Source organism: Schistocerca cancellata, chromosome 8 (genome assembly GCF_023864275.1).
Source record: "Schistocerca cancellata isolate TAMUIC-IGC-003103 chromosome 8, iqSchCanc2.1, whole genome shotgun sequence".
Lineage (NCBI taxonomy): Eukaryota > Metazoa > Arthropoda > Insecta > Orthoptera > Acrididae > Schistocerca > Schistocerca cancellata.
In genome coordinates this window covers 495097346-495111097 of record NC_064633.1, presented here as the reverse complement: position 1 = coordinate 495111097, position 13752 = coordinate 495097346, and the positions used below count along the sequence as shown (strand labels likewise).

Genomic DNA, 13752 nt, shown 5'->3' with positions numbered 1-13752 from the left:
TTGCCAGTTGTGTACATTCATATATTTATACATCTAAAAACAAAGATGATGTAACTTACCAAACGAAAGCGTTGGTATGTTGATAGAGACACTAAAAAATACAAACACACACACAAAGTTCAAGCTTTTGCAACCCACCGTTGCTTCATCAGGAAAGAGGGAAGGAGAGGGAAGGACGAAAGGATGTGGATTACCCACTAGGCCTCAACCTCCACTAATTTCAAGTTGCTGCCGCTCATACCTCACCTGTCATTCAACAACATCTTTGCCTCTGTACTTCCGCCTCAACTGACATCTCTGCTCAAACTCTTTGCCTTTACATTTGTCTGCTTGTGTCTGTATATGTGCGGATGGATATGTGTGTGTGTGTGTATGTGTGTGTGTGTGTGTGTGTGTGTGTGTGTGGTGTACCTGTGTGTACCTGTCCCTTTTTCGCCCTAAGGTAAGTCAAGTCTTTCCGCTCCCTGGATTGGAATGACTCCTTACCCTCTCCCTTAAAACCCACATCCTTTTGTCTTTCCCTCTCCTTCCCTCTTTCCTGATGAAGCAACCGTGGGTTGTGAAAGCTTGAACTTTGTGTGTGTGTTTGTATTTGTTAGTGTCTCTATCAACATACCAACACTTTCATTTGGTAAGTTACATCATCTTTGTTTTTAGATATATTTTTCCCACGTGGAATGTTTCCCTCTATTATATTTATATCATATATTTATACAGTTTGTTATTACATGTCGTTAAATGTTGTGACATATAAATTATTTACAATCATTTTTGCTCCTTATCAAAATATTGTGAAACAAAAGCTATTTACAATCATTTACTAATAAGGAATTCACTTATAGTGTAAAAGCAGTGTTCCTGCAAAAACAATTTAAGATTTTATTTGCTTCTTTTATTTTCTGCAGCAGTTTATTATACAGTTTAACACCTTCACACAAGAAGCTATTTTGAGTCTTATGTTTATTGTTCCTGTCTAGGTGAAGACAGTGACTTGTTCTTGTACTATAGTTATCAAAACTGCTATTTGCACTATAATTTTGTATATTTTTCTTGATGTACAGTATTGTTTGGAATATAAATTCACAAGGAACAGTTAGAATTTCTAACATTTTTAAAAGTTCTCTGCAGTGGGCCCGCTTACTGCTTTTTGTTATAATTCTTACTGCTCTCTTTTGCATTTTAAATACCATTTGTAAATTCTGAGCACTGTTTCCCCAGGAAATAATACCATAACTGATTACTGAATGAACATAACTAAAGTATACAGTTGTCAAACATTCACTACTGCATGCAGATACAAGGACTATAAGTGCATAACATGTTGTGGATACCTTTTTCGAGAGTTTCATAGCGTGTTCATTCCACTTCATTTGGCTTTCAATGTGCAACCCTAAGAATTTTGTTGTAGGTACGTCATCTATGGAGATGTTATCTAGTTTTAAATTAAAGGGACTCTGTTTTCTATTCATTCTAAAGCGTATTGTATTTGTTTTCTTTACGTTGAGAGTTACTTTGTTTTCCTGAGACCATTTGTGAACATCCCTCAACACTTCAATAGAATTTGCCAATATTTGTGCTGGTGTCTTACTGGTGATTACTATGTTCCTGTCATCTGCAAACAATATCTTCTCTCCATGGCTGACATGTTGCGGGAAATCACTTATATACACCAGCAATAATACAGGGGCTAGTACATTTCCTTGAGGGACCCCAATATTGATATATTGTGGATCAGATATATGTTTTTCAATGTACTTTGATCCACTGGAGACATGTGTGATCTCTACTGACTGTACTCTGTTTTCTAGATATGAACGAAACCATTTGAGAACCACTCCCCTTACTCCTAGTGCCTCTAATTTATGCAACAGCTTCTGGTGGTCAACTGTATCAAATGCCTTAGACAGGTCTAGGAAAAGGCCAGTTACACAGCTGTTCTCATCTAGTGCTTCTAAAACTGTTTTTGTAAATTGTGCTATTGCAGATTCTGTACCTCTACCAGGCCTGAAACCATGTTGGTCATTGCAGAGGAGGTTGAATTTACTTAGATAGCTCAAAAGCCTGTTTTTCATTATTGTTTCTATCACTTTGGAAAAGCATGACAATAGAGCTATTGGTTTGTAGTTCTCAATGTTTTCTACATCACCTTTCTTGTGAACTGGTAAAATTTTGGCATGTTTCAGATAGTCAGGGAAGCAACTAGTTTTGAAGGATTCATTTATGATTTCTGTTAGTGGAGCTTTGATACTGTTTATGCATTTTTTCAGCACACACATTGGGATTTCATCTAAACCTGCCGAGTTTTTGTTCTTTAATTGCCTTACAACATTGCATACTTCCTCCTCAGTAGTTGGAAGCAATACCATTGAGTTTGCTATATGCTTCTGTATTGGTTGATTAGCACCTATTGGAAAATTTTTCTGCAAGTTCATTGCAAAGCTGCTAAAGTAGGTATTCACATAATTTGCTAATTCTTTTGGGTTACTTTCTAAGTTTTCCTTGCTCCTGATTTATGTGTTTGTACCTCTCTGTTTCACAGTTCCTGTTTCTTGTTTCACTACAGCCCATGTAGATTTACTTTTATTATTGGCTAAATTTATGAACCTATCATTGGCTGATTTTTTTGCAGTATTGAGTACCTTCCTGTAGATCCTTTTATAGTTTTTGTAGTAGTGTAAAAAAACTGGATCACTATTGTCCTTTTTAATGGAGTTTAGGTATTTACAAGTTTGAGCACTTTTTCTAATTCCTTTAGTAATCCATTTATTGTTGGTGGGTGTCCCAATGGGAATTAATGCTTTGGGGAATGTTTCTTCAAATTTTAATTTAAACTCAGACATAAAATTGGAGAACTTGCTATTCACTTTAGTTTTTATGTATACTCCTTCCCAACTTTCATGTGCCAACTTTAAGGAAAACTCTTGCAAAGCTGATGGAGAGTAAACTCTTTTATATACATGCAGTTTGGAGTTTTTTTTTACACAAGCTTTTACTTTTATAATCTGACATAGATGGTCAGACAGTCCCAGATTTTTGACAAGTACATCACAGTTTTCTCCTTCTACATCTGTAGCTACATGGTCAATGGTAGATGATGAATGCGTGGTTATTCTTGTTGCACAGTTGACTAGTGATGATAGACCAAAACTATGTAGGATATTCATAAATGTGTTACTGGTGTCCTCTGTTTTATTTGTATTTATGTTAAAGTCCCCACACAAAAACCTTCAGTTAGACAGAATGTGAGAATTAAAGTACCGGATGTAGACAGAGCAAAAACTGACACAAATTCTATAATATCAGTAGTGATAAGTATTCAGGATGACGAATTTTATCAACTTGTTACCAAAGCTGGTAAACTGAAGTCATTGTGCACTAGGAACCAATTTGCATTGTGCAAGGAAAATTTTATCAATGTTAAAAAAGTAGTAAGAGAAGAAATTGGTCAACAGGAAGTGGTTGCCAAACAGTCTTTTGTTGGAGGACAAGGTTTCAACAAGTGCAGTTGCTTAAAAAAGTGTTCAGCTAAAAATGCTTATGTAAATCGTCTTCCATATTATGTAATTCAAAATGCCACAATAGTCAGCCTTGTTGTAACAAAAATTAACGTTCACAAGGTAACACTTTCTACAACATTTTCACTAATATGGAATATTGCTCATTATAATCACATTGGAATGTGAGAATATTTAAAATACATAAATTTACAATAAATACAAACGATTTCAATAAACTGCTAAGCTGATTTTTTTAATGAATACAGTTTTACCTGTTGGGTAAATCCTAAAATTTACCTATGTCTCTTGGTAAAAGTTTGAAATCTATGCATATAATAAGAAATTCCAGACTTTTACCACACCATGATGGTAAGTCTTAGGTTTCACCAGTTAATTCTAGGATTTACCAATCATCTTACTTTTATAGTAACATATATACAAACAAATGTAAAACAATGTTATTGGAATGTAGCCAAATTAAATCAGGTGATGGTGAGGGAAGTAGATTAGGAAATAAAACACTGAAAGTAACCAATTAGTTCTGTTATTTCGGCAGTGAAATAACTGATGATGGCTGAAGTAGAAAACATGTACAATTTAATAAGAAAAACATTTCTGAAAAAGAGGAATTTTTAACATGATCATAAAATTAATTGTTAGGAGTCTTTTCTTAAGGTATTTGTTTGGAGCGTAGCCTTGTACAGAAATGAAATTTTGATGGTGAGCATTTCAAACAAAAAGACAATATAGGCTTTTCAAATATTATGCTACAGAAGAATGTTGAAAAGTAGATAGATAGATCGAATAACTTATGAGGGGGTACTGAACTGAATTGGGTGAATAAGAAATTGGGGCATGACTTGACTAAAAGATGTGATCAGCTTGGGGTGCAGCACCTTGTATTGTGCCTATGTAAGCTGGACAACAGTGAGCAGATAGATACAGGCAATGAGTCATGATTCTACCATGACAGGTATGTGCTCTGATCCAGCAGCAGCTGCAAGTAGTTACAGCTGTGGCTGAAAGGTGTCAGCATCTTACAGACCAAATTCCTAAACTGTCTAAATAATTACTTTGAAAACAATACTTTAATTTTGTGACTGTCATGACTTTTATTAATTACTTCTGATTTAATATTTTTAATTAATAATGTGAATTATGGTGTGAATGCAAAGTGATAAGATAAATGAATGTTGTTATGTCTATTTATTGAGTATACACTAGTGTGAGAACTGTGGCTGTACAGAGAGAGCAATTATATGCTCAGGAAAAATTTGTAAAGTGTTAGTAACCAGTTCACAGTACTGGGAAAACAAGAAACATTTTATGATAATTCAGTTATTTAAAGAGGGAGTTATTTTGATATTTTTGAGTTTTATAAATTTGTTTTTTTAATAAATTGTTCATAAAAGCTATTAAGTTGTGATTGATTTCTACTAAAAGACATAGGATTTCATGGGTTAATACTGATATCAAATGTTCATCAGATAACGAGAGGACAGTGCATTTGCGCATATTTTGTGAACTAATAGAACTGTGTTCTAAAGTCCCAAGGGCTGTTCAGAGCTTAGCCATTATTATATTCAGATGTGTACATTAGGAGCTCTGAATAGATGCAATAATTTTGAAGAATAGTGAGTAAAACTTGACTGTGGACTGCCACTAAGGGAATACAAAGGTGTGGGAAAGACAAATATGTAAAATTCAGATTTTTATATGTAAACTGTGACTTCTGAATCAACTAAAATCTGTGTGGTGTATTGTGCAATTTGGAACCAAGAACTGACATTCAAAGGGATTGAGTTTGTAATATTTGAGTGATCATTCTGTCACAGACAGTCCATTTTGTGATCTTTCTGGTAATGGGGTCTGTTAAACACCATAAGATGGTAGTTATGAATGGCTATGATTGTGTGTGAGTGTCGAAACTGTAACTTAAGATTAGTGTGGGCTTTGTCATGTTTTTTTATCAAACAAGTAACGATGTATTGAAGTTTTCACTCACCAGCTACTTTCAATTAATAGCTCAGTACTCCTCAAACTAGTAAACATTTGTTGCACCCTCCAGACACATCATTTGCTTTCTACCAGCGTGGGTGTGTGGACAGGCCTTTAGAAGAAGAGATCATTGCAAGGTGGGTGGAACTGTTCTGTTTTCTGTAGAATGAGAAGTTAACATCATCACTGCAAGTCGATAGGACACATTCTGGGACATGAAGGAATTGTCACTTTGGTAATAGAAGGAAGTGTGTAGCATGGTGTGGCATGGGGAGGGAGTGGTAGTTTTCAGAGAGAGATCAAATCTTGAATACAGTGAGCATGTTCAAATGAGTGTACGCTGCAATACTTATGCAGAGATGAAGAGACCTGCGCAGGACAGACTAGCATGAAGAGCTGCATCAAACTAGTCTTCACACTGAAGATCACAACAGCAACAATTTCTGGAAGGTTCTGGAACTTATTTGCTTTTGCACCAACCATTGTTTGGACTGAAGACCACAGCAACAATTTCTGGAAGGTTCTGGGACTTATTTGTTTGTGGATAATTTAATTTACTAGAATATTCTATGTATGTACAAACAGGAGCATACCCTGCTGATGCAGGCAGTTCAGCTCCATTTGTATTTCATGTGTGTTCAATTACCACGCTTTCAGTGTGGTATAGTAATTCTCATTGATCCTGCTGCCAAAAGAGAAACTTGAGTCCTGATTCTAGAAGACAATATGATACTTCAGGCTGCCAGAACCATAGATCCCTTCTTCAGTGCCGGAAAGGGGAAGTAATTGGAAGAGTCTGATTTGTGAAGTTGCACTGGGGGGATAACTAGATCACTCAAAACCTACGTAAAGAGAGAACATCCTGTTTGCTGAGAAAAGTAGAACAACTGAGTTTATCTTTTCCTAAGTTCTAGGTGACTTGTTTTTCTTCCCTCCAGTCTCCTTGAACTAGTTATTTCTGCCTGCTTTGAAGAAGGAAAAGCTTAGAGTACTGTATTTATCTATTATCATGTTTGTGTATCATCCATACTGTGAGTTGCACCTATTGAGGGAAAGTAATGGTCAGTATACTTTAAAATGTGTAATGTGTTCAATACTAATCTTGGTTTAAAATTTAACCTTAAAGAAATGAGGCATGTTCATTATTTTCTGTGACATAATGACACTGTCCTCTGTAGTACTGAACTGAAAGAAAGAAATTCTATACCGCACACTATGTTTGTCTGTTCCTGCCAGGAATACCATGACTGGATGAAGACCCAAGGCATTTATTAAACAGTCACCTAACAATAACAATGATGATGAAAATAATAATAATAATAATAATAACAATAACAATAACTTTCTTCATGATCATCCTATTTATCCTTTTCTATGATACTATCAACAGGAAATATCAGAAGTTCTGATGTGCAATCTAGCACTGAAAACTGTACTTGAGCCTATGTGTGAAATATCTAATTTTTGCCTGATTTTGTGGTCTATATAAATAGCATTTCTTATGAACAGCAAGAATCAAGCACAGTAATTTTAAAAAATTTCAAAACTGTCAATATCTGATCATAAACATGTCTATATTTACAATTTCTTTTGATCTTCTGGTCATCTTCAGATATCATAAAATTAATTACAGCAGCCTACATGACAATGTTATTAATGTTGTGCAAATAGGAAAACACATTACACAGTCAGTAATAAAATATAACACAATGGATCACTCTTAGTATAGGTACTGTCATTATCAGGTTCTACCTTTAGTGTAGTGGCACTCTACTTACCAAATGTATGTAGAGTGCCTCCAAATGTAAAGCAGGAACCTGATTATGACAGTATATAAATGGGATGCATCTTTACATAAAAAGAAGGAAACTGATCTAAATCTATGTCTACATCTACAATTATACTCTGCAAATCACCATGAAGTGCATGGCAGAGGGTACATCCCAATTAACAGTTATTAGGGTCTCTTCCTGTTTCAATCACATATGCAGCAAGGAAGAATGATGTTTTGAATGCATCTGTGTATGCTGTTATTATTATAAACTTATACTTATGATCCCTATGTTAGCAATACTTAAGGGGTTGTAGTACATCCCCCTTGTCATCATTTAAAGTTGGTTCTTGAAACTTTGATAGCAGACTGTCTTGGGATAATTTACATCTATCTTCAAGAGTCTGCCAGTTCAGTTTCTTCAGTATCTCTGTGACACTCTGCCATGGAGCAAACAACCCTGCGTCCAGTCATGCTGTCTTTTTCTGTATATATTCAATATCCCCGGGTAGTCCTATTTGGTACCAATCCAACACATTGGAGCAATATTATAGAACTGGTATAGAGTGATTTATAAACAGTCTCATTTGTAGACTGACACACTTCCCTCACTGAAGTCTACCACCAGCTTTAACCACAACTGAGCCTTTGATCATTCTATTTCATATACCTATGAAGTGTTAAGTTGGTACATTCCAACAGTGACTCATTGATATTATAGTCATAGGATACTACAATTTTTTTCATGAATTCACAATTTTACATTTTCGAACATTTAAAGCAAAATACCAATCTTTGCACCACTTTGAAATCTTATGGAGATTTGACTGAATATTTATGCAGCTTCTTTCAGACAGTGCTTCATTATAGATAACTGCATCATCTGCAAAAGTCTGAGGTTATTATTAATATTGTCTGTGAGGTCATTAATATGGAACATGAACAGCAAGAGTCCCAATACACTACCCTGGGGCAGTCTCAGATTTCTCTTGCTATTCCATATGGTTGCACTTTGACAGTAAGCATAGGTGTGCTGGTGAGTCAATGCTTTTCTGAAATCAAGAAATACTGCATCTATCTGACTCCCTTGATCCAAAGCTTTCAGTCTGTCATATGAAAAAAGTTGGGTTTCACATGATCGATGTTTTTGGAATCCATGCTGATAGGCATAGACAAGGTCATTCTGTTTGAGATACCTCATTATGTTTAAGATCAGAATATGTTTTAAGATTCTACAACAAATCAATGTCAAGGATATTGGACGTAGTTTTGTGGATCACTTCTACTACCCTTCCTGTAGATAGGAGTGACTGTGTTTTTTTCCAAGAACTATGACAGATTCCTGCTTCCTGCAAAGGAGACAGGATCCACAGGAGTGAATGGTACTTGATATACCCCTGGTACCAGTATCACAGGGACATGACTCTTGGGAACTCTTCCAAAACAACAATTCGCAGCAACTGCCATTGTCTGAGAGTAGTCAGGGCGATCTACAGCTGCTTCTGAATGTCAACGAATCATTAATGTGTTCGAGAACAGCATTCACAGTGGGGCTGCATTTTAGTTGGTGTGATGTATTACAGGACAGAGAGCAAATAACTTTAAATTAAGCCTGCTGATTACCTTTTAATCTTTTCAGATAAAAAGTTGTTAACTCTGATGAACAGTATATGAAGACTGATTAACTTTGTTACGACATATAGCTGTTGGCTGTATTACTGGTGACAGTGATGCAGGATGGCTTTTGTTGTATTTGATGGCAGTATAATGACCCTCCCAACATGGTTTGTTGGAAATAACTTTATGATGCCTGAAGATGATCAGAAGACTGAAACTGGTTACAAATAGATAATTATTTATCTTGTAGGTTTTGAAGCATGACTTTTTCCAAATATTCATTTAGCTCTGGCAGGCAAGTTGTGTGTCTTGAAACACTGCGTTTTCTGTATCAATCAATTATAAACTTCCACTTATGTGGCAAGAAGTGTAACTACTATATAAAGTAAACTGGTAGGATACACACCTGCAGTGAAGCCATCGAGTCTAGTGCCTTTTGCATGTCAGAGGCATGGGGGCAGAAGTGCAAGCCAAGTGCCCATAGTGGTGGTAGTGTTGGTGGAACAGTTGTTGCTGTTGCAGGAAGAGTGGCCTGTATCTGTTGTACAGCGTCTGCTGGAGTAGGGCCTGCCCCAATGCGCAGTGACCAGGTGCCGGCCACTGCACCACGCAGTGTCAGCACTGAGCTGCCGAATGTGTGCCATGCCTGGGTAATATTATTGTTATTTTTAATTTTGATTGTTATTTAGTGTACATACAATGCTGCCAGCACGTTATTACTTATTTTGTGATATAATTTAAATGAAAATGTGTAATGCAATCACAACAATGCACAATTTTTAACAAGCAACAAGTACATGTACTTTTTATTGTTAAGAGAGAAATAACTACAGAATTGTAGTGTAACAAGAACAACAGTGGCCTTTTTTAGAGTAACTGTTTTCTACCAATATATACAATATCTTGATTTATAAGACATTAAAAAATCTAGAATTAGTTCTGGCAATTAATAGTAACAATATTGTAACTATTGTAAAGAAATTTCACAGAATTACCCTGTAAATATAAAATTTAGCATGTTCCACATACCAAAAGGCTCTTTTTTATGGTAATACTTTTGTAACACAATGTGTGAATAAATTAATATAAATATTCATGTTAAGCTGGGTACTGAAGTGTTGACTCCCCTAAACAAGCAACAATAACAAGAACAATCATTTGAGATTCACTTTCACTGTTTCAAGAAAAAGAGTAAAATTACTTAACCGTAAGCAAATGAACTTCGAAGTTCTCTCTGACACTCCACAAATAACATAAATTAAACATGCAGAGAATAAACGCAGCATTAATTTTAGCTGCATTCCTGTGGGAGATTATGTCATTATAGCAGGGGATGAAAGTTTGCAAAATATGCTAAATTTTTGCCTGAGCTCAAGAGAATGATATTTATCTCTGCGTCAAGGTTGGTGAATCATCAGTACAAGAATGTGGAAGGCCTTGTTCACACTAGTGTCACAGGAGACAGTCTTCCAGCAAATGTTAGTAAGTCCTGACAAAATTATGTCAGCTGGAGTTGTGAAACACATCCCTCCTAAATTGACCAAATGCTTGAGAGGAAAATTTTCTCCATCAACAGGATTGGAAACGGCTGGTTGCATACTGAGGCCAATCAAGCTACAATAATTTTTGGTATAGTACACAGAGATTGATATATTTCACAGCACACTGCCATGTGGACTGTGGTTGACATGAAGCAAGTATGATGTGACTTACCTCTATAGGGCCATCAAGTTCTTCAAGCATGAACACAGCAGCACGTCCTTTCTTGTCCAGCAGCCAAGCTGATGGCAGTGCCATTGGGTGACCCGGTCCTGCATACAGTAACCGCGACGATGCACTACTGCGAGGCAATAGTGCACCTGCCACCAACTCCACATCACCTGTGGTGGTCACTGATAGCTGTGTGCATTTTTATTGTTGTTGTAGACATTATAAACAACACTACTGCTGGAATCAATTCACAAGAATCAAAATTTTTGATGTTGTCAATTTTTAAACAGCTTTTATCAAGAAAATTATGAAAATGAGAGTTCCTACTCCACATAGAGGAGATGCTGTGACTCAGAATCTCCAGTATATGGTGAGTAGCAACTTTCCTTTTCAGAACATTATTACATTCCATCCTGGATTTTCCATAGTTTGATTTTATCAAGAAAATGATTTTTTATACACTGATGTGCTGAAATATTATGACCACTGGTCACCATGAAATCACCAGGGAGCATTTTGGGGATGTGACACAGTAAGGAAACTATATAAGCAGAGCATAAATTAATGTGGAATTACATCAGAGTTAGAGATGCAAGCACACGGCGGAGGCAGCTGTCTCTCCTGCTATGGAGCTAAATGATTGTCATCCAATGAAGTCTTGTTGGCCCCATCAATGGCTCCATCGATGAAGAGACACCAGAGAATTATGGATAGCAGCAATCTTTTAAAGACCACAGTTTTACATGTATTTTTTGAATGAATGTGCACTTGTACCACTTGGGACCCCACTTTCACCTGCTGTTGTATTCATTATGAAAGGAGCCAACCTGAGCAACATCATTGGCACTCAGTCTTCCATTGAAGCCTCTGCAGAGGTAATACCATTCCCATCCACCCAAGTAAGGTGATGGAGTGTATTGCTATCTCTTGCAAGAGATGGAACAGCGTCCATCAAATGATGAAGAGTGCAAAAAAAATCAGCATTTGTGCAGACACACATTACCAAAGAGAAGACTGCCAACATCTCTTGGCCTCATAAAGCTATCACAGAGAGTGATGGCTTTATGACACCAGTGGCCAAACATGTCACCAGGATACATAAACGTTTGTGTAGCTGGCAGCTTACTCACAGGCATGAACACAATTGTGCCACTTAGGGTCACCCCAGATGACAAGGAGGGAAAGGCACCAGAACCGAAGAAAGAGCCAATGACGCAGCTGCTCACACTCCTGTATGAAAAAGAATACAGAGTACACTACACACTACTGGAGCACTGGATGATCACCGACTTCACTGTAACATGGAAGGCTGTGATCTCTCTCTAAGGTCTACCTGAAGAATGCCACTGATTTTCGAAAGATAGTAGAAGAAGCATCAGTGAGGCAACTGCCTTTTTATATGCACGTCTCATAGTCTGAGAAGATACTAAAGATAGTTCTGAGCAAACTACCTTACAGCCTCTCCACAGAATTTATCAAAGAAAAACTAGAGGGAATGGACTTCTTAGCACAAGTGTTGGTTTTCCTGAAGACTCCTCATGTGAACCAAGGCTCATTATCAGCCCCACTCATCTTACCAGACATAAAGATCCATGAGCTCTACTGCATCCCCAAGCTCGCCACTGTGAGCATCCACGTGGAGAACCTATGAGCTAAAATACACCACCTATCAACGGTACTGCTGTCAGGGCATTCAGCATGTTACCAGCCATTTTTAAATGCCTGACCGATGTGTAAAATTCTCCAAGTTCCATCTCAGCTGTGGCTACCCACTGAAGAAAGAAGACGAACCAGTGTCTGCCAACTGCAATGGCCCACACATCTCCACATATTGTGGATGAGAAGCATTCAAGCATGCTACCATCTCACAATATGACCTGCCTCCAGGTCAACAGAATCTGTCTGCCACCATAAGTCTGCGTGTACCATACACCAGAGTTGTTGCTGCAGAGGCAACAACAACCACTGTATCACCACAAGCAGATGCAGGGACCCATACCTCATATGGCAGAGCACCAAATTATACTACAATGCCCTAACAGTGCCATATCCTAAGTGCCCACAACAAAGTGATGACCTGTCTGCCTGCAACAAGCAAGACACTACCACCTCATTCTACCAAGAGGAGAGCCATGTAAGAACCAACTGTGGATGACAACACAAGGACTGTACCATGGACTTGCAAGGTCATGTTTTGTGGTGGCACCAGCCCTATGACTACTGGTGAAGTATTGAAACTGATGATTCTCATGGAGCAGCTGCTTACCAGCATCTCCCATTTCATCGCTGACATGCCACAGCTGATCTTCACTGCACAAAAGACTGTTGCAACAGTAAAATGCATTGTCAACATCAAGAAACAACATGGACCATGTAACTAATGGTGTCACTGTGATAGCAGGAAATGCCAGTGGCACTTGCCAACAGGTTGTTTCCAGATTATTTTGCCTGAGTTGACAAGACTGGAGTCTATGGGAGTGGCTGTGGAGCCTTCTATCAAACATACCTACTTCATAGTGGTCTACAAATCACTGAAGGGCATACTGGATCTCGCAGGTTGTTATCATATTGTGGCACTATTTTTCTGGCCAGAGATTTCAATATGAAGTGCATTGGAGCTCTAGGCTACATAATTCCAGTGCAAAGAGGTTCTTCACATGGCCAAATGCTAAGACACCACCATACTAGGGCCTTACAACTCCACCATTTATCCAAACAATGGGGGATATCTGGTATCATCAACCTCAAGGTCATCAAAGGTATCAGAGAGAGTGTTAAGTCTCAATGCACAACTCCTTATCATCTGCCCACCTGCTGGACGTTTAAGACCTTGATGTAGATTCCATCACACAGCTCAGCCATGTTCAAAATTGTAGGAACACTAATTGTAAATTGTTCAGGACTGTTCTTGCCAAAGAGATGTTATCAGCACCAGCTCCTGTTGATGCTGGTGCTGAAGCTGCCATTCATGATTTCATGACAGCAATAGAGCGACGGACTTAACAACACCAAGGCTGCCATGAAGCATGCATGACAACTTGCAAAGGCTGCTGCTTGACATTCTGGCTGTTGTTACCGAGAAAAATCAATTCTGTAGCCAATGGTAGCTTACAGATAGCCAGCGAGAGAAGCAGAAAAGTATAGGGAATGGGCCAACAA

The 13752-nt window shown here is 37.7% G+C and overlaps 1 protein-coding gene across 1 annotated transcript in view; it reads right to left on the bottom strand.

Annotated features, from left to right (window-relative positions):
• LOC126095648 (uncharacterized) overlaps positions 1 to 13752 on the bottom strand; it is a 191339-nt gene that overhangs the window by 45105 nt on the left and 132482 nt on the right. Inside the window, exons 6-7 of the mRNA XM_049910409.1 lie at positions 10597 to 10782; positions 9290 to 9529 (exon numbers count right to left, since the gene is read on the bottom strand). Of these exons, the coding sequence (XP_049766366.1) occupies positions 9290 to 9529; positions 10597 to 10782 (426 nt within the window). The remainder of the gene's footprint in view (positions 1 to 9289; positions 9530 to 10596; positions 10783 to 13752) is intronic.